Raw genomic sequence first — 19,426 nt, forward strand, 5'->3', positions numbered from 1 at the left:
TCAATGATTGATTCCCTTCAAACAAGTGATAACACTCGTTCAAGCCCAAATTCTAGCCACAAAAGCAACATCCAGATCTTTTCTCCGTCACTCGACTTATGGGAACTTGTTCCCAACCTACTCTCCCTTTCCAGGGAGCTGAAGACTTATCATCTTTAGTGCGAGCTAGGTTTATAAAAACCCGTCGGAATCTCAGCATTCCACTGTGGCATATCGTCGTTTCGCGGCCAATGAATAGGTCTTGGGCAGACTACTGTCACTTCATGTGGCCTATCTTCCTGGTGGTTCTCACTATCTATAGGGGTTTAAGACCTCTTTATCTTAGTTTCAGTATTTATTGTACCTTTTGTTCTTTCTACTGTAGATGCTTGCAAGCTTGTTCTACCCTTTGTTGTAGCTTGTTCCGGGTGTTGTGCTTCTGTTTAAGCAACATACTATGGCTTTCTTTTCTTCTGTATAGGTTAGTTGGTTGTATTATACTGCTCTTCGAGTGGAGTACCAAAAAACTTGTAACTTAAGTTAATGGAGTTTGTGTTTGACAAAAAAAAAAAAACCAACATCTCGATCCAAACAAGTGTAAAACAAATTATTTAATATCGATGTGATTGTTATTAAAGAAAAAAAAATATCTGTGATTGTGTGGTTGCTGCACCAACCACGTGACTCTCGAAATGGCTTCTCAAATTTGAAGAGACTAGTGAAATAGCAAATCGCTATCTAACTTTCTTCCTTTTTTCTTTTTTGTGCAAAACTTTCTTCCTTATAACTATAAATAATATTTTCCTCCTGATTTAGAAAGTAGATAACCATGAGTTTGACACTAAAGTTTCTGCTTCTACTTTTCTTGAGTCATCATGTTTATTCTGGCACTATAGTCAAGTTCCTTCCTGGATTTGAAGGCCCTCTCCCTTTCGAACTCGAAACTGGGTATATAAATCTCCCAAATTATTTGAAGATATCTTTTTTTTTCTTCAATTTTTTTCGAAAAAATACAAGCTCTTTCTTTAATTTACCCCAAAAAAACGCAAAAGTATTCAAAATAACCCAAAAATCAAGTATTTCAACACCAACTTATTACATTTATAAATATTACAAGTATATTACTTAGTATGTACTTATATTTCAGATATGTCCGAGTACTTGTTGGGGTTCTGATTTTCGGATCTTGAAATTTAAGACCTGTTTGGATATTTTAAAAGATGGGGTTTGGAGTCGGGTCAGGTTCGGGTCGGTTCCTCGGGTTCAGTTATTTTTCCTAGGCCTATTCTAACTAATGCGATTATATGGTGTTAGTTTAAAGTTAGTAATTAGCCATTACTATGAATGAAGGTACATTGGTATTGGTGAGGAAGAGAATATACAAGTTTTCTACTATTTTATCAAATCTGAGAAGAACCCAAAAGAAGACCCTCTTCTTCTATGGTTAGATGGAGGACCTGGATGTTCTTCTCTGGGTGGCATTCTTTTTGAGAACGGTAAATATATGATAATTCTTCTTTCGCTTAGCATTATTTTCAATGAGTTACGTTGTTTAAAGTAGGGAAAATAAACTTTTAGGACCTTTGGCTTTGAAGTCTGAGGTTTACAATGGAATTACCCCTTCTTTGGTTTCCACTACATATTCATGGACAAAGGTCGCTGAAGTACGTTACGTTCATCTGGATCACAAGCCCCAAAAGTCTATTCTTGGTTTTCTTTTGAAAATTGTGGATAATTTTCTCAGATGGCGAACATAATATACTTGGATCAACCTGTTGGAGCTGGCTTCTCCTACTCAAGAACTCCAATAGGAAAAACTAGTGACACAATTGAAGTTAAGAGGATTCATGACTTTCTACAAAAGGTAATAAGACAAACTTAGCTCTCTTTAAAGCACTTGCATTTGTTCCTTAAAGTTGTTGTGTATGTTGTAATTCCCGTGGTATAAAGTAGATGTAGGCTTAACCACACTAGTTGGCTGAACTCTTTAAACCCCCTGCATGAGAAAATTTAGGTTCTAATTGATTTTTTACTTAAGTTAGCTCAAATAAACACAACCATTTTAGAGTGTACATGTATCTTTTTTCTTGCAGTGGCTAAGCAAGCACCCACAGTTTATCTCCAACTCTTTTTATGTCACCGGAGATTCTTATTCCGGTATGATTGTTCCCGCCCTCGTTCAAGAAATCTCAAAAGGTGTTTCCTTATATATATAAATTAAAAAAACTGATCTCATACACTTTTCTTTGAATATCGTTTAACTGGTATGATCAGTTAATAGTTAAACCCGTTAATTAAGAGGAAAGTATGGTTAAATTAATATTAACACTTTTAGAGACAAATTTACGCAAATCGTTTTCTTTTGTGTTACTTCAAATTTTGAATTTCCTAGGTGACAGCAATGTTGTACTTAGTTTTTCTTATTATGGATATTGATAAGAATTGAGTTCGCCCTAGCCTCTTTTCCTCTCTGGCACAACCACCGAGATCTGCTCTCTCGGCGGCGCTGAGCCTGATCGGCATCGCTGGGTCTTGGTTTTTTCATCTCCACGGCCTCATCTTCCCTTGTAGTCTACTCGCTTCTAGTCTCAGTTCTATCGGTGGTCCTTTGAGTTTTCAGATCTCATCTCCGCCTTTGCGACAGCTTCAATCACCTTCTCCGGCTCCGCATCTGGTTCCTCCCCTCGGTGAATCTATCAAATCGAGTTTCCACCCCCTTGTCCCTGTTCGCGAGATCCATCAGTGTCCCTCTAGGCCCGGTTTTTGTCCGTTTCACCGCCCCATTAAGCTGTCAAATTTAACATCTTACCGCTCCATGGATCCAGATCCTCTCACCAAGTGCTTTGCTTGGGTGCAGTTGGACGGAAGCTCTGCTTTGACGCTGGCACCGGTGAACCGTTTGACAAAGAAACCCTCCTTCTTGGTGACCTCTGCTTCTCTCTCGATAACTCTTTGTCCCAGGTCATTTTCTCCACTCTCATTCTCAAACCCTGGAAGATAGTTTACGGTGTTTAAACTATAAGTCATCCCTGACCTGGAACCGCCTTAGACCCACTAGCTTTATTTTCATAGCAAGCCCAAATAATTTAATGTCTTTGTATCCTGCTTGGTCAAGATGAGTTACACTCGGTAGCAGATCCTTAGATATTTCGATTGTGTTTGAATCTTCTTTGTGTCAAGGTCAATTAAAGAGCTTGGTATGGAAGTTTGCAATGCTGCTCGTTGATAATGTTTTTGCCTTGCCAATCGGTTTACCGCTATTGCTTGCTCTCCCTGATCCTTTAGCATACATATTACCAATAGCTCCACTGCTTCAGTGTCAACTTGTAACTAGGTCTAGTCTGAATCGCTCTTGTTGGGTCTGTAATGGGGGCTTTAGAAATCTGTTTGTTTACCACTTGTAACTAGGTCTAGTCCGAATCGCTCTTGTTGGGTCTGTAATGGGGGCTTTAGAAATCTGTTCGTTTACCACTCCCCATTAACCCCATATGACGAATTCAACCACCTCTTCCCCCTAGCTGATACATCTCTGATCTTAATGTGTCTTAGATTGCTGAAAATTCTATTTACCTCAATCCCTTTAGGCCTTCTTGTCTCTGTTTTGACTGGTGCAAAACACCACGGTAGCATAGCAAAAGACCTTCTAGGATGGCTAGATAGATACTTTTGTCAAGTTCAGATGGAAACATTGTATCACGCCCCACTTGAACCCTCCAGCCCCTTGTCTAACCACTCGTCCAAAGCTCTGAAGCTCGGGTCAGATCTCTTATCTCAATGTCAAGCTGACTACAAGCTTTATGTGGAAGTCCTTAACCTCCATGGCTTTTGGTTTCATGTGAGGGAGGACCCACCTGCTTTGTTATAGTTTTACATTCATTATTTGCGTTTCCCGGTCGTAGCTTCATCTAGAGCCTTGAGTTTTGCTCGTGAAAGTATGAGGGACTTTGATCCAATGCTTGTGAACCTTCTCTTGATGGCGAGGAACCCTACTTGTGTCCCATCAGTGGAACACTTTTTCAAAAGCTCTTATGCATTTCTTGCGCGAGCCGTTTATGACCATTTTTTGGTCGAGGATGTCGAGAAGCCTGTCTTCATGTTCGAATCCTCCTTGGCCCCAACAGTTTTCTCAAAGATTGCAAGCCTTTCAAAGTTGAGCATCACCTTGGAAAATTCATGGAGCCCTTAACTTTTCTTTTCCCGTTGTATTGTTTTTGCTTCAAGTTGTATGAACTGTCCTTTTTGAGGTTTTAATTTGAATGAAAATCTTGTTTGACCAAAAAAAAAAAAAAAAGAGACAAATTTACGCAGCATGTATGATGAAACCTTTTGACAGATTTTGTAGTTAAGTTTAATCACAGTATACGGCTCAGCTCTACAATGTCTTAGTTATAAACAAAAAAGACTAAGAAACTAATAAAAAGGGATGAATCCATGTGTAAAATTATTTGTGGACAAGTGGACAAATTCTCATTTTGATAAATAGTTTGACAAAATTGTTGCTTTTGCAGTATTATTTGTATTTTCTCATTGAATGTTGGGCCAACGACGAGAGAGTTCGCGAAGCGCTTCATGTTACCAAGGTATTATGCTAAGTTTGGTTTAGGATCACTAACGAAATTTGAGGACATAAATAAAGTTTTTTGAAATCTAAATAATTGGCTTATCGATAATAACAGGGGACAAAAGGACAATGGAACCGGTGTAATTGGACAATTCCATACGATAATGATATTATAAGCAGTGTACCATATCATGCTAATAACAGCATCAGAGGATACCGATCTCTCATTTATAGGTTTGAGTTTTTTTTTTTTTTTTTGACTATAGGTTTGACTTTTGAGTTAACATTACTTTTCAACAACTAATCTTGTTCCATTTTTTTTTTTTGAATGAATATAAAAGTATATTCAACCAAAATAAAAGTTTTTGGTATATTATATATAGCTTTTTCCAAAAGAAATTTGATATAGCTAAAAAATTAAACCCTTAAAACCATGTTGAAAGCCAAGCTTGCAGACCATCTCTGAACTTAGCAAGATTAGTAAGCTAAACAGAGAAGAGCTTGTTACGAATTGACCGGTCAATAATCTGAGTGAGCTTAATCGGCGGACGTGGAGGGTCTCCATGCCTGCGATGATTCCTCTCGATCCAAATAGTGTGGACAGTTGCTTGGAAGAGAAGCTTGAGTAAAAAGCTGGTCGTCCCTGTAATCGTTGAGAAAGATAGAAGAGATAGAACCTGTACAAACCGAGTAGCATAGTGGCTGCCAAAAAGCTTGCGGGCTAACGTGCCCAAATCTGAGAGGAGTAAGAACAAGCGAAGAATAAATGCTCAAGCGTCTCCATGGGCTCTTCACAAAAAAAAAACAGAATAGATCAACGCCCATGTTCCATGTTAGCATATGGTCACCAGTTGTAAGTCTGTTCTTCGCAGCCAACCATAACATAAAGAGTACTTGGTAACTGATTCAAAAAAACCAAACACCCTTTGTATCAGCTTACGGTTGGACCTGGTTGACGAATCTGCAGCCACGTTTATGAGGAAAAGAAGCATATGTCATGGTCGATTGCCTCCACAATGCAATGTCTGTCTCCAAACATTGTCTTTTGTTTCTGATTTTGTGGATCTCCAATTCCACTTTGTTTAGAATGTCAAGTTTATGATGACGACTGCGATGTAAAGAGAGAATTGAGGCCATAGTGGCATATGATGGCACACCAAAGTCAATGAAACCTCTCCCTCCAAGGATCCTATATAGCCGACCTAGAGGACACCATTAATCATACCAGAAGGAAATTTGTAAACCACTTATAATCTCCATAGAGTGATAATCATTTGCATGTGATCTGTATTTTATGAGCTTCTTCCACATCCAAGACCCCTTAGTGGTGTTATCTTTAATCGATCAAAAAGAAGCAGATCGAAGCAGCTCCATTTAGATCCAATTTACCCATAGTGAATTAGTGCTGAAACTAAGCGCCAAATCAGCTTAAAGCAGCTCACTTTATTCACTTCAACAAGCAATTTTAAGCCTCAGCCGCCTTCATTCCTAGGTAAGCAGCCAAGTCACCTTATTTTTCTTTGCATTGAGTTTAGGCCCAGACAAGAGAAAAGCAGCATATATTCTCTCGATTTCCTGAACACATGCACTAAGTAAACGAAAAGCTGAAATTCAGAATTGGTGAGGCTGGCAATGACAGATTGGAGAAGTTGGAAACGTCCTGCGAATGATAAGAAGTGATGCTTCCAAGGGCTTATTCGTTGTCTAATTTTTCAATCAAAGGGATACAATAAGCAGGAGTCATCATCTTAGTGAGTAGAAGCAGCCCCAAATAACGCACAGGCAAAGACCCACAATCAAAGGAAATTGTGCTAATAGAGAGTCGCAAGTGAAGCCAGATACTCCTTACAAAAAAATAGTTGATTTCTCCAGGCTGATACTGAGGCCTGAAACAGCCATAAACTCTTTAAAGACCTCTAAAATGCCTTCCAACAAGGAGAGTTTACCATCAGAAAAAACCATGATGTAATCAAAAAAACATAGGTGAGTTAGTTTCGTTGCTCTACACCATGGGTGATAGCCAATGACTCGCGACTCCACTGTCCTATCAAGAAGAGTAGATAGGATATTCATACAGACCAAAAAGAGGTACGGAGAGAGTGAGCAGCCTTGTCGAAGGCTCCTTTCACTGCGAAAAAACCCAGCCAACTCTCCATTTACTTGAACTGAAAAAGAAGTTGGTGTGATGCATAAAGTGATCCGCTGGATAAAGCGCTTAGGGAGGTTCAACGCTTTTAACACATTCAACAAAAACGACCACTGAAGAAAATCAAAAGCTATAGAGATGTCAATCTTCATAGCACAACGGGATGACACTCCCTCATTATGATAGTCCTTAACGAGCTCAGTCGTTAGACGCTTGGTCGATATAGCACATTACATCAGAGATTGGGAGATAACCTTTCATCTCTCGGGCATCAGTCTTTCAGCTCTAACAATCCACCAAGCACTCCTATAAACGGTGCAAAGATGACATAGAGTGGCTTGCCAAAAATTTCCCAACGTGGGAGTAAACTCATAATGATACGCCATAAGGTTTGTAATTTTGAAAGGTCCTTTTGGTTTCTGTATTTCTGATGCCAAGTAAATTTTTTAACGGAGATGATCAGAGCATCCTCCTGACTCCATCATATAATAAGAACGTGGGTATCGCATTGGCCATTCCACATTCTGCAGAACTCGATCAAGAGTCTTTCAAATAAGACCGAAAATCCGTTTATTACTCCTAGTAAAGAGCGGGCCATGAACTTTCATATCCATCAAAGAGCAGTATCAAATAACATCCTGAAAGTCCCTCATCCCTAAGGTTACCATTTGTGCAGATTGAGCGTTGGAGCAAAATTGACTCCAAACTCCATTATAAAGATGGAAATGGAGATGAGTTGGAAATGATCTAACTAAACCGAATTTGCATCAAACAATCCAAATTACAAATAATTTATATGGTTATAGATTTTATAAAACCAAGGATGATTAAACTAAACTGAAAACAAAAGCCTAAACTAGATTGCCTAGAAGATTAAGGAGTTTTTATTTTTCTTTTTCTTTTTTGCGGTTTATGGTGAACAGTGGAGACCATGACATTACGATGCCTTTCCAAGCAACTCAAGCCTGGATAAAATCTCGAAATTACTCAATCGTTCATGACTGGAGGCCTTGGATGATAAAAGATCAAATCGCGGGGTAAAATATATATGTGTATTAGTGTTGTAGGTTTCTCTTGTTTATTCATTTTCTTTTCAAACTCGCTTACAAATCATTCTTGGCTTTTTTCATGACAGATACACGAGAACTTATTCCAATGAGATGACATTTGCTACTATCAAAGCAAGTTTTCTTGTTTCACCTTAAAAAGTTTTACTGTCATTTGTATTACAATAAAAGTTTTTATTAATTTTAATTAGCATTTTAACTATATAGGGAGGTGGACACACGGCAGAGTATCTACCAAACGAAACATCTATCATGTTCGAAAGGTGGATCAGCGGCCAATCTTTGTAATAGAGGCGCATTGCCTTGACATATGAAGAATATGTATGTGTACCATGAAATATTTGTATTTGGAGGCTCATGGCATTTGTCAGCCTTTGTCTCTCCTTGCATTGGTTTTGTCAGTCACCGCGTTATACTTAATAAGTTTGAAGAGAAAATATCTGCTAATGAATCTCTTTTTGTGAGTTATGCCCAAGTCCTATTAAGTTTTATGGTATTTTTTATAACATACATCAATTAAAAACTAATGGATTGGCCTATATATGTTGTGAGTACAAAAACTATAGACATGTACGGCTTGGTGTTTAGAAATATCTGTTAATGAATCAATTAAACTCAAGTCCTATTAAACTCAAACCCATTGTCGACGATCTTAAATTGTTGTAGAAAATGTAAAACTCCCTCTGTCTAATTTTATAAAATTTCCTGACTAAAAAAAAAAGTTTCTTATATTCAAAAAAATAATTTTATAAAATTTCCTAAGAGAATAAAATTAAAGAAACCATAGTTTAACAATTATTTTAAATATTCTGAATAATAGTAGAATGACCACAAAATGCCATTGGTCATAATATTATAAACATAAATTCTGCATTTTTGTTTTCAAAATAATAAAATGATAAAGAAAATAAAATTAAAACATCTAATATATTGATTGTACATTAAATACATTCTGGATGAGCTTGATGGTCCCTAGTTGTGGCACGCAAAGCTAAATAATTTTAAATTTCTTTAATCTTTCTGCACTAAAAAACAATATTTTTGGAACCAACTCGAATATTTTATCGATACGAAGAGATCCTACTCAACGTCAGGCAACTACTGAATTAGCGAAACGCTAGCTACTTTATCTTTCCCTATATAGTACTCGATCATTAGAAACGGATAAAGAATGAGTATGACACTACAGTTTCTGCTTCTTGTTCTACTTTTCTTGAGTCATCATGTTGATTCTGGCTCTGTCGTCAAGTTTCTTCCTGGTTTTGAAGGCCCTCTTCCATTTGAACTCGAAACCGGGTTTGTAAAAATGGCTCTTCTTATTTTACCAATGCAATTATGTATTGTGAGTTTGGAGTTAGTAACTAGACATTCTTATGAATGAAGGTACATTGGCATGGATAAGGAAGAGAATGTGCAACTTTTCTACTATTTCATCAAATCTGAGAAGAACCCAAAAGAAGATCCTCTTCTTATATGGTTAAATGGAGGACCTGGATGCTCTTGTCTTAGTGGCCTTTTATTTGAGAACGGTAAATCTAATATTTCTTCTTTGGCTAAGCATTATTATTAAGGACTTGTTTAAAGTGGGAAGAAATTAGGACCGTTGGCTTTGAAGTCCGAGGTTTACAATGGAAGTGTTCCTTCCTTGGTCTCAACGACATATTCATGGACAAAGGTAGTATGAAGTACGTTCAGATTTTGTGTCACAAACCTAATTGTATATTCTTGATCTTTTAAAGTTTTGAATCATATTCTCAGACGGCAAACATAATATTCTTGGATCAGCCTGTTGGATCTGGCTTCTCCTACTCAAGAACTCCAATTGGAAAAACTAGTGACACAAATGAAGTCAAGAGGATCCATGAGTTTCTCCAAAAGGTTATAAGACAGAAACAATTGTCTTTTTTATACCGTTGGTCTTTGTGTCTTTAAGCTCATGTGTATGTTGATAATTATGGATTTCGAGAAATCTTTCTCGGCAAGATGTAGGCTTAACCATACCGGTTTGCCAACTTGTTGAAACCATCCCGTCTCATTTAAGTTAAGACGTTCTAATTTTATATTTATACCGAGAATAAGACGACCTAGGTGTTTATTGGTATTCTTTGAGTGGTTAGCTCATATAACATCAAGAGCTTATTGTTTTGCAGTGGCTAAGAAAGCATCCACAGTTTTCCTCCAATCCTGTTTACGTTGTTGGAGATTCTTATTCAGGTATGATTGTTCCGGCCCTCGTTCAAGCAATCTCAAAAGGTATATATGATATCTTGTCATATTAATCAATCCCAATACACTTATTTAATTGATTAGATCTCTCACGTTTTAATAATTTAGATAATGTGATGCAGGGAATTATATATGTTGCAACCCTCCTATAAATCTACAGGTCACAGATATTTGATAATTGCTTCTTATGATATTTCCATAGCTTCTCGAACACTTAATGTTTTGATGCCAAAAACAGGGTTATGTGCTAGGAAACCCGATAACGCATATCGAAATTGAACAAAACTATCGTGTTCCATTTGCTCATGGGATGTCACTAATCTCTGATGAACTCTACACTGTAATGAAATATATACCATGCTTAATTTGTTATTTTGTCACTAGAGAGTTTTAGTCTTTTCAGTATTTCTGTTTTTTTACGAGCCGAATTTAACTTTACCAAATTTGAAACATTATTTCTTACAGTCACTTAAGAGATTTTGCAAAGGAAATTATTTCAATGTGGATCCACGTAACACAAAATGTTTAAAACTTGTAGAAGAATACCGTAAGGTACACGCTATGAAACCCTGGTAGATGTTTTTTTTCTTCTTTTGCTTGGTAATTAGTTTCACTAATTCAAATTTTTCTCTTTGGTTTGGTTATAGTGTACTGACAAAATAAATAGCCATCATACGTTAATACCAGATTGCGATGACACAAATACACAACATATATCTCTTGATTGCTACGTAAGTAATACATTATATCTCATCTGATTTAATAATGTTTCTGCTCTTATTTGCTCCAAAATAATAACTTAGAGAAAGCTGACAGAGATAATCAAATATTGTGAGTAGTCATATCCTTATTTCGATAGATATTTACAAGGTTGCGTTTGCAGTACTATCCGTATCATCTCGTTGAATGTTGGGCCAACAATGAGAGCGTTCGCAAAGCTCTTCATGTTAAGAAGGTAAATAATGACATTTTTGATATAACTTGATATAAAGCGTGAAACTTTAGAGAAAACATATTGAACGTAAAATTATTGCAGGGGAGTATAGGAGAATGGATAAGGGATAATGGTAGGAATATTCCATACAGTCTCGACATTAAAAATAGCATACCATACCATATGGATAGCAGCATTCATGGCTACCGATCTCTTATCTTCAGGTTAGAACGTTAGAGTTTAATGTACTTTTCATTTCCCTATACATCTGTACTAGGGTAGGTGGGCAAAAATTACATAGCCAGAAATTAAATGAAACCAAAATTTTGCATTACAAAATTATTGGTTTTACTGTTTCAAGAAAAAGAAAAAAAAAATGAAGATCGAAACCGGTTTTTGGTGTATTTGAACCAAACAAAACCAATTTTATGAAAAATATTTATATTTTTTAGGTTTATAGGTAGGATTCATGGGGATGTGCCTTTATCAAGTAATTAACGGTCTACCTCTGCGAGAAAAAAAAAAAACACAAACTGAATTTGCATCAAACTTAGCTGAAACCAAATCAAATTATAAGTAGTTTTTATTTGATATAAGTCTGAAATAAACTTGTGTGATTTATGGTGAACAGTGGCGATCATGACATAACGATGCCTTTCCTTGCAACTCAGGCATGGATAAAATCTCTAAATTACTCCATCGTTGACGATTGGAGGCCTTGGATGATAAAAAATCAAATCGCTGGGTAATATATGTGTTTCTCTTGTTTTTTTTTTGTTAAAGTGTGTTTCTCTTGTTTGTTTTTCATTTTCTCGTCATCACAAGCTTATCATAATACCATTGTTGATTTTTTTTTTTTTTTTTTTATTACAGATACACCAGAACTTATTCCAATAAGATGACATTTGCTACTGTTAAAGCAAGTCTTCTTGTTTCGATTTAACATTTATTTTTCATAGCATTACAATTTAAAAGTGCACTTTTAATTGCTTGACATTTTTGATTATAGGGAGGTGGACACACGGCAGAGTATCTACCAAACGAGACCTCTATCATGTTCCAAAGGTGGATCACTGGCCAGCCTTTGTAATTGAGGCTCATTACCTTAACGTATGAAGAATAAAATATATGTACCATGAAATCTTTGTAATGGAGGCTGATCATGGCCGTTGTCTCTTTGTATTGGTTGATACTAAAATTTTGAAGAGAAGTTTCTGTTAAGGATTATCATTTTGTGATCCATAATATTATCATACTTTGGGTTAAACTCTAGTTCTAATAAGTTCCAACAGAAATCAAATAAAAATTAGTGGATTGGCCTATATTGTTGTAATTGGTGCAAAAACTAGAGTCACAGGTTGGTATGTTTAGCCTGTTTTTTAATAACAAAAATGTATTGAGAAATGAGAACTGATTATACTTTGCTAGATCTTAAGCATGTACGTAGATTGATGATTAAATAAGGGATACTTGGATAGCAAACACTAGTAATTTGAGATTGTACGGCCCAATTGTCAATAGAAGCATAAAATTACGAAATGTAATAGTAGTTTGGGTCTGGTCCGACCCATGTTTTAACAGACGTAAAAGTAAATTCGGAAAGAAAAAATTATGATTATATCAGAGCCAGGTTTCGATCCTGGGACCTGTGGGTTATGGGCCCACCACGCTTCCGCTGCGCCACTCTGATATTTTTGTTAGAGATATTCATATTATAAATTTAAATTAGCTTGTTACGTCTAATGTGTATAAATTTATCGTTTGCAAACCAAAAACTAAGATTTAAAAATTATAAATTTGACAATTAATATTTAATACCAACTTAAATTAACAGAATATTTAAATGGAGTCGAAGAAATATAATTAGAAAGAAAAAAACAGATGTAATGTGTTTAATTACTAAATCCAAATATTCAGAAACTGAATAATAAAACAAAAAGAAGAGATAAGAAAAACGATATTCAAATATAAAATTACAACAAGTTCATAATCTGACAACATGTAACATATTTTATAACGTCAATGCTTCTATTTCGAAGATTTCTCTCCTAAAGTGTACTCATAATAACATTCTTCATCATTAGCATCCAAATATTCCTCTTCTTCTTCTTCTTCTTCTTCGCCATCTTTTTCATTTGTTCCAAGCGGGCGAGAAAGGTTTGGTATGGTTCTTGCCTCACCAACTATCTTCATAATCTCCTCTACTCTTTGAGGAGAAAAGTTGATAAGATTACCATTCCTCTGGTAATAGATTGCTTGTGCTGACTCCTTAAGTTCTCTTGGCAAATTCTTTAGGAACCATGCATGACTCTTGATCTCTTTTAACGTACTTCTCTGTAATAGTTACAAATTAACCAACAAAATTTTAACAAGAATAGGTCGAAATTATTAAACTTATATAGTTTAATATATTATATACTTACATGTAATGGACTGGCAACAAATATACGAGCTAACAAGTTTCTGCAGTCTTCAGATATGTGAACATATCCTGGAATCTTGTACTTTACAGCCATTATTTTCTGTAAAATCAAACCACAAAAATGTTGTATGTACGATTAGTATACGAATTATAGTACTTCCGTTTATTTTCATTTTTAAAATAAAAGATTTATACCTGAACAGTTTTTCGAATATTGCGAGGGTCTTTACGGTCTTCGAAAGGGTAAGCTCCTACCAACATAACATAGAGTGCCACTCCACAAGACCACACATCAACTGACTGTAAAACAGATTGAAATAAGTGTTTTTTTTTTTTAAGTTTAGTTCACAGATCATATAGTCGGAATGGACAAGTGTCTTAGCAAAGTAATTTGATGAATATAAAATGTAACGCCACGAAATTTATGCATGTTATTTCCGAGAACAAATATTAAGTTGACTAATGATGTTGATGACGTTAATTATTTGAAAGTGGCCATTTAAATTTTTGAATAACTATTAGATAAAAGTCGATATAACGTATACTATTACTATAGAAGATTGGTAACACATGTCATGAGTGAGATATTATGAAGCAAATGTTTTTTTGTCGTGTACTACTCTTTTTCCATGAAATTATGGTTTTATAAACTATTGAAAGTGGAATGTCCACCTAAAAAAAACTATTGAAAGTGGAATTCAAACTTGTAAATATCTTCATTATTGAAGGCAACAAAAAAACAAAAATATCTTCATTACTACTGAAACTTATCCTGTATGAAAAATAATAATAGTATAATTATTTACCTTTCCGTCGTATTCTGATCGACAAAAAACCTCCGGTGCTATATATGCCGGAGTTCCCACCGTTGATTTTGGGTTGGAATGAAGAACTGAAGACTGTACAAATTTTTAGGAATTATTATACATTCCGAAAATTAGTATACAAACTTTAACTAACATAAACAGAAATAAAAAAAATTACTCATTTAAAAAAAAACCTTAGAGTAGCCAAAATCACAAATTTTCAAACGTGGTGCTGGGCTTCCATCAAGCAATGTATTTTCTAATTTCAGATCTCTATGGCATATTTGCTGCAAAATTCATTTGTTTCATTAGTAAAACATAATAACGCAAACTATTCTCTATATATACAATTTGGTCTATATCTAAATAATTTTACCATTGTATGTAAGTAATGCACTCCGCAAATGAGTTGTTGAAAAAAATATCTCGCCTGCAAGTAGATCAATTAATTAAATTAAAAGTTTTTAAAAAAACAATATTTGGCGATTTTTTTATATGTGGTGAGTAAAAAGTAAAATGCATGTTTTTTTATTCTTTTTTGATAATCGGTAAAATGTATATTATCGACAAAAAAAAGAATTTCCAAACCTCCGCTTCGCTAAATCGACCCGCGGTAGATATCCGTTCAAACAGTTCTCCTCCAGCTGCATACTCCATTACAATCCCAAGATGTGTAGGAGTTAGAACAACCTAAAATCAACAACAACAAATTTTTAAGTTTTTTTTTTCTCTCTTATCAACATCAAATTATGGATTGAATATGGAACATGTCGAATAGATCATGGGACTATATATATATGTCCATATCTTTGCACGACGTTAGAAACAACTTGTGGAGTTGTGCTGTTGTGGGAGTATCCAAATTCAAAATCAAACACGACGTACGTTTATTTCTTAACAAAACTAATATTTACTTCGTTGACAGAAAAAAAAAAAAAAAAAAAGAAGAAAAAAAAAACTTACCTCTTTAAACCGAACAATATTGGGATGACTAAGAGACCTATGATTAATTATTTCTCTTGCAACGTTCTCATCTATCTGTATCAAAGCATCAGTTTTGGTAATAATTAAGATGAGATTCTTAGTATGAAAAATAACGAAAAATACAAAAGAAAGAAGAAGAAAAAAATGAAATGGACCGTATAGCCTCGATCGATGAATTTGACAGCCACAAGCTCGTTGGTTTGCTTATTACGCATAAGCCGAGCCAATCCGAAATTACCAAATCCCAAATCCTTCACCATCTCATACTTCTCCATGGCTAGCTTTTTTTTTTTTTTTCTCTCGCTTATCTAAAATGGTACTTTAATATATACTTTTATGTTGTTTTATGAATCCTCTCTTCCTAAATATTTGTAGAGAAAGATATATAGATATATAGATAGAGTGAGAGAGAAGAAAGTTATATATTAGTTTACACGTAGCAAAATGTGACGACTAGCTACTAGAAGTGTTGAAAGAGCTTTTCACGATATCAATGGTCATTTTATTTAGTAAGTCTTTCTTTAGTACAGTTTTGGTTTAGAGTCCGGGTTGATTGATATTTCTGGGACAGTTTTCGTTTATCTATAAAGTGTGGTAATATATATATATATATATATATATATATATATATATAAAAAAGACAGTGGTAATAAATCATTCTACCACCCTCCTTCTCGAGGATGAGCTGCACTCTCTCCGTCTTTCAGTGCAGCCCCTAGGGTGTGATCGATCTCTTTGGCAACATAAGAATGGCTCTTACAAGTCCAAGTTCTCAACATCAGATATCTGGCACCTAGTTCGACAACACCACACTCCTTTGTCACTTGGCTTGCTTTTCATAACAGACTCTCAACGGGTGATAAACTAGTTCAATGGAATGCTGATGCAAATGGCGACTGTGTTCTCTGACAAGGCCATCAGAAAACATGGAAGCACCTTTTATTTTCTTGATCCTACTACTCTCAAGTTTGGTCTACCTTGACTAGTGCTATGCTAGGCATCAAGTACACCACACATTGGGATCAGTTGGCCACTCTGCTTCTTGACTCCTCCACCCCTCGGCTCCACCGGTTTATTCTCTATTATGTCTTCCAAACCTTGCTACACAGCATTTGGCGGGAACGGAATGCTAGACGACATGGTGAAGCTCCAACTCCACCCTACAGTCTCTTCCGCTTCATTGACAAGAATGTCCTTAATCGGCTGCTCACCTTGTCGACTGTTCCTGGCTATGAGAATGGTCTCCAGTTCTGGTTTCAAACTCATCTCATCTAATATGTTTCTAATAGTTTTCGATTTACCTCTGTTTTTTGGTGAATATAATTTAACATTCATACAAAAAAATAAGTCATTCTATGTATGTAAGTATAAATAGGATCTCAAACTGAAGTAGGTATTATTTGAGACAGCTACTCACGTTTAAGGTTTTAAGGGTCTTTTCTTTAGATAGATTGCAAAAGAGGTTTTGAAGTTTCTCTAAGACTAGATTTTGGTAACACGTCAATGGGTATCTTGATAGTGTGTAATTCTAATTAGGTGATATTTGTATGTTTGCCTATTTGACTTGTATAGTATTTGACGATTAGGCACACTATTAAACTTCGGTACGTTTGTTGCGTCTTGCAAAATTATTTGCACTTACAAGTGGTAGCATAGACTTTTTTTTATGGTTGTCCAGATCAGAGAGAAAGGGTTGGAAAAGTGAAATCATCCAATTATAAGTAACCTCATATTTTATTTTATTTGGTCAGCTATAATAGTGCCCCTTACTGTTGATCAGCTATTTCAATCAAATTTAACTTTTAAAAGCCTATGGCTGTGGAGTTGCCTAAATGGAAAAAAGAACAATAATAATGGATGTACCCCCAACTTTTTCACACACACTCCATCCTCCATTTAAAGACTACATTTCAACATGGAGGCAAGATTGTTACGTGGGAATAGTAGCTCGAGCACTGATCAGGGGCGGATCTATGTAGTGATGGGGTGGGGCACGTGCCCCATGCTACTTGTTAAAAATTATCTAATACATTTGGTTAGTTTAGTTACACAGTTTAATTGTTACCTAGGTGCCCCATGCATCTTTTTTGGTGAGGAGTTCCAATCCTGACTTTCATCTTTTTTTTGTTGCCTTTTTTCCTACAACCAATGTTATTTTTGTTATGTTTACTTACATGTTAATATTTTTTTCTACTCTAAATTATACTTACATTTAAATAGTTAATTAGTATAATATATATTGTTGAAATCTATCTAAATAAAGGATTTTTTACTAAAATTAATCATATGAATTCAAAAATAATACATAATATAACTCTTGCATGTAACTTCTAAACATTTCTACAATTCTATATATTAGTTTTTAAGATTTTAAATATAGATTTGGACTCTTCATTGTTGGACCTTCGATTTGATATATTATTTATCAATATTTTACAAATTTTACCGTGATTACGAAAGATTATATTGATTATTATTTATGATTTTTTGAATTTTTTTGTACATTTTTTAGAGTTAGAGAATAAAGTTGCAAAGAAATGATTATTTAAAAGGTTAATATACTGCACAAAATCCTTATATAATAAATGTTTAGATATAATTTTCATTTAAATATATGTAATGTGCAATTGAATATATTATAAAACCAACTAAAATAGTTTTTAAATATACAAAAATATAGAAAATTAAATTTGTTTAATATTTTATAATATAAATTTAATATATTAATTATTAAATAATTTGTGCCCCACATCAAATTTCTTTCTGGATCTGCCGCTGGCACTGATCCAGTTGAATCTCTTAAGACCTAACCTATTCTAGTAACAACCTAACTCTTTTTCCAAGCTCCCTTTATTTTACATTGCAAGTGTCCATAGCGAGTGGGGAGCCATTTAACTTATATTATACAGTACATGTGGAGCATGTTGTTCCATAGTAAGTGCAAGAGAGTTTCAGGCCTTTCATAAACAGTTTTATTCATCACTCGAAAAAAGAAGAAAACTTAAGCTGCATTTAAAAAGCATAAACAAAGGTGAAGACGACTACTACCCGCTATATAGGCATAAGAGCCATCGTAAAAACTAGAAAACATCGCACATATAGATAATAAGTAGAACTAACATGTCACTAAAGAGAAACTAACTTACACAAGAACTGAAAATCTTCATTGAGTTGGCATTTGAGTCTTTTTCCTTCTTCTCACATATGTGATTAACGCCTTGGATGTACTAGACGTCGTATCAGAAGCTTCTGCCACTACCACTATTTCTTTACCATGTGACACATTTTGAGTCTCCTCCATTTTCTTGAAAAGAAAACCAACATTAATCTTAAATCAAATCCAACATCTTCAAGAAGAAAAAACAGCAATCTTTATATATACAAACCTTGTTATTTTGGCGACGTGTAGACATCAGCTCATATAATTTCCTCATCATCATCTCCTCTTCCACCTGAAGTTGTCTAGTTCTCTTAATCACATCATCATCAAAGTCATTGTTTCCGAAGAGAACTTTCAAATGTAATTCACTAAGTTTCTTGAAAACAAACCTGAAGCTTTTGGAGTTCTTGAGTCATGGTTTTATGAGTTTCTGTGAGCAATCCATTTTGCTTCTCCAAATGGCTGTTTTACATACTAACAACAGTGAATCGTTATACGGACACAACACGAGCTAAGAAAAAAAAAACGAAAAAACAAAGACGTACTTTAAAAGAGCCTCTGTATGTTCAGGATCCATGCTCAACTTCTTCCTAGTGATCATCATCAACAAATAAGTCAAAAAATTTCAAAAGAAGAGTATTTGAAAAAATGCATATAAAGGCACAGTTTTGATCAAGTAAGGTAAAAAGGATAAGTCTTTTATCACTGATTCATTCCATACACACATAACTAGAGAAGAACTGACTCTTAAAATCTGAAGGGTGTATGTATGATCACAAATTCATACATGTTTATGCCAATTCAAATTAGCTGCATAATAAGGGTGGAAAAGGAAGATCTGAGTTAGACAATTCGTCGAGCAACTGGTGTGCAAAGGCCTCTTTAACTATCAATTACCAAAACCCATGCTTGATGAATCATACATAAACCTATCAGTTATATATCTATCTTAAATAGAGGTAAACGATCAAAAAAAAGCAAACAGTTTTGATATACCCTCACCACCACTTTAACACTTGACGATTCGCTTCTTCCCTCTCTCGTTTCGTTTGGGTTTCGTTTTCTTTTTCCTTAAAAAGGAGACAAATATTTGGTTGCAAATTGCTGGATTTACGTTTTTCGCCGCAAAAAATTGCAATTA

General features: G+C 35.0%; 4 protein-coding genes, 1 non-coding gene and 1 pseudogene across 13 annotated transcripts; 3 read left to right on the forward strand and 3 right to left on the reverse strand.

The window, feature by feature from the left end:
• The first annotated feature begins 712 nt into the window (after positions 1 to 712).
• LOC104704979 (serine carboxypeptidase-like 10) lies at positions 713 to 8,041 on the forward strand. Of its 5 annotated transcripts, XM_087457286.1 has the most exons (9): positions 713 to 927; positions 1,330 to 1,475; positions 1,558 to 1,643; positions 1,724 to 1,843; positions 4,488 to 4,559; positions 4,656 to 4,774; positions 7,610 to 7,723; positions 7,822 to 7,867; positions 7,961 to 8,041. In XM_087457286.1, the coding sequence occupies exons 1-9, from the start codon at positions 809 to 811 to the stop codon at positions 8,039 to 8,041; spliced, it is 903 nt and encodes a 300-aa protein (XP_087313412.1). In that variant the 5' UTR covers positions 713 to 808. The 5 variants fall into 5 exon arrangements, with proteins under 5 accessions (XP_087313412.1, XP_019083739.2, XP_087313414.1 ...); XM_019228194.2 differs by lacking the exons at positions 7,610 to 7,723; positions 7,822 to 7,867; positions 7,961 to 8,041 and adding an exon at positions 2,073 to 2,175 and having other exon boundaries at positions 4,656 to 4,901; XM_087457288.1 differs by lacking the exons at positions 7,610 to 7,723; positions 7,822 to 7,867; positions 7,961 to 8,041 and adding an exon at positions 2,073 to 2,136 and having other exon boundaries at positions 4,656 to 4,901.
• Positions 3,368 to 4,311, forward strand: LOC109125711 (uncharacterized; annotated as a pseudogene).
• Positions 8,042 to 8,796: 755 nt separating the features above from the next.
• LOC104702831 (serine carboxypeptidase-like 9) lies at positions 8,797 to 12,180 on the forward strand. The gene is made up of 14 exons (XM_087457291.1): positions 8,797 to 9,049; positions 9,137 to 9,282; positions 9,352 to 9,428; positions 9,512 to 9,631; positions 9,904 to 10,006; positions 10,102 to 10,139; positions 10,218 to 10,319; positions 10,445 to 10,531; positions 10,627 to 10,710; positions 10,863 to 10,934; positions 11,016 to 11,137; positions 11,545 to 11,658; positions 11,787 to 11,832; positions 11,923 to 12,180. The coding sequence occupies exons 1-14, from the start codon at positions 8,925 to 8,927 to the stop codon at positions 12,001 to 12,003; spliced, it is 1,317 nt and encodes a 438-aa protein (XP_087313417.1). The 5' UTR covers positions 8,797 to 8,924; the 3' UTR covers positions 12,004 to 12,180.
• Positions 12,181 to 12,531: 351 nt separating this feature from the next.
• On the reverse strand, positions 12,532 to 12,603 carry TRNAM-CAU (transfer RNA methionine (anticodon CAU)). The gene has a single exon. It is a non-coding gene; the product is annotated as a tRNA-Met (tRNA).
• A 173-nt stretch (positions 12,604 to 12,776) lies between these two features.
• LOC104702833 (serine/threonine-protein kinase SRK2J-like) lies at positions 12,777 to 15,648 on the reverse strand. The gene is made up of 9 exons (XM_010418753.3): positions 15,281 to 15,648; positions 15,105 to 15,179; positions 14,730 to 14,831; positions 14,518 to 14,571; positions 14,336 to 14,428; positions 14,142 to 14,234; positions 13,531 to 13,635; positions 13,337 to 13,435; positions 12,777 to 13,247 (listed from the first exon to the last, which is right to left on the reverse strand). Exons 1-9 carry the CDS (start codon positions 15,398 to 15,400, stop codon positions 12,942 to 12,944), a joined length of 1,047 nt encoding a protein of 348 aa, XP_010417055.2. The 5' UTR covers positions 15,401 to 15,648; the 3' UTR covers positions 12,777 to 12,941.
• Positions 15,649 to 18,074: 2,426 nt separating this feature from the next.
• Positions 18,075 to 19,415, reverse strand: LOC104702835 (uncharacterized). Of its 5 annotated transcripts, none has more exons than XM_019228198.2 (5): positions 19,288 to 19,415; positions 18,831 to 18,875; positions 18,675 to 18,747; positions 18,512 to 18,577; positions 18,075 to 18,429 (listed from the first exon to the last, which is right to left on the reverse strand). In XM_019228198.2, the coding sequence occupies exons 2-5, from the start codon at positions 18,860 to 18,862 to the stop codon at positions 18,289 to 18,291; spliced, it is 312 nt and encodes a 103-aa protein (XP_019083743.1). In that variant the 5' UTR covers positions 18,863 to 18,875; positions 19,288 to 19,415; the 3' UTR covers positions 18,075 to 18,288. The 5 variants fall into 5 exon arrangements, with proteins under 5 accessions (XP_019083743.1, XP_087316296.1, XP_087316298.1 ...); XM_087460170.1 differs by having other exon boundaries at positions 18,831 to 18,871; positions 19,288 to 19,406; XM_087460172.1 differs by having other exon boundaries at positions 18,675 to 18,759; positions 19,282 to 19,397.
• Between the last annotated feature and the right edge of the window lie 11 nt (positions 19,416 to 19,426).

Source organism: Camelina sativa, chromosome 7 (genome assembly GCF_030686135.1).
Source record: "Camelina sativa cultivar CO46 ecotype springtype chromosome 7, ASM3068613v1".
NCBI classification, from domain to species: Eukaryota; Viridiplantae; Streptophyta; class Magnoliopsida; order Brassicales; family Brassicaceae; genus Camelina; species Camelina sativa.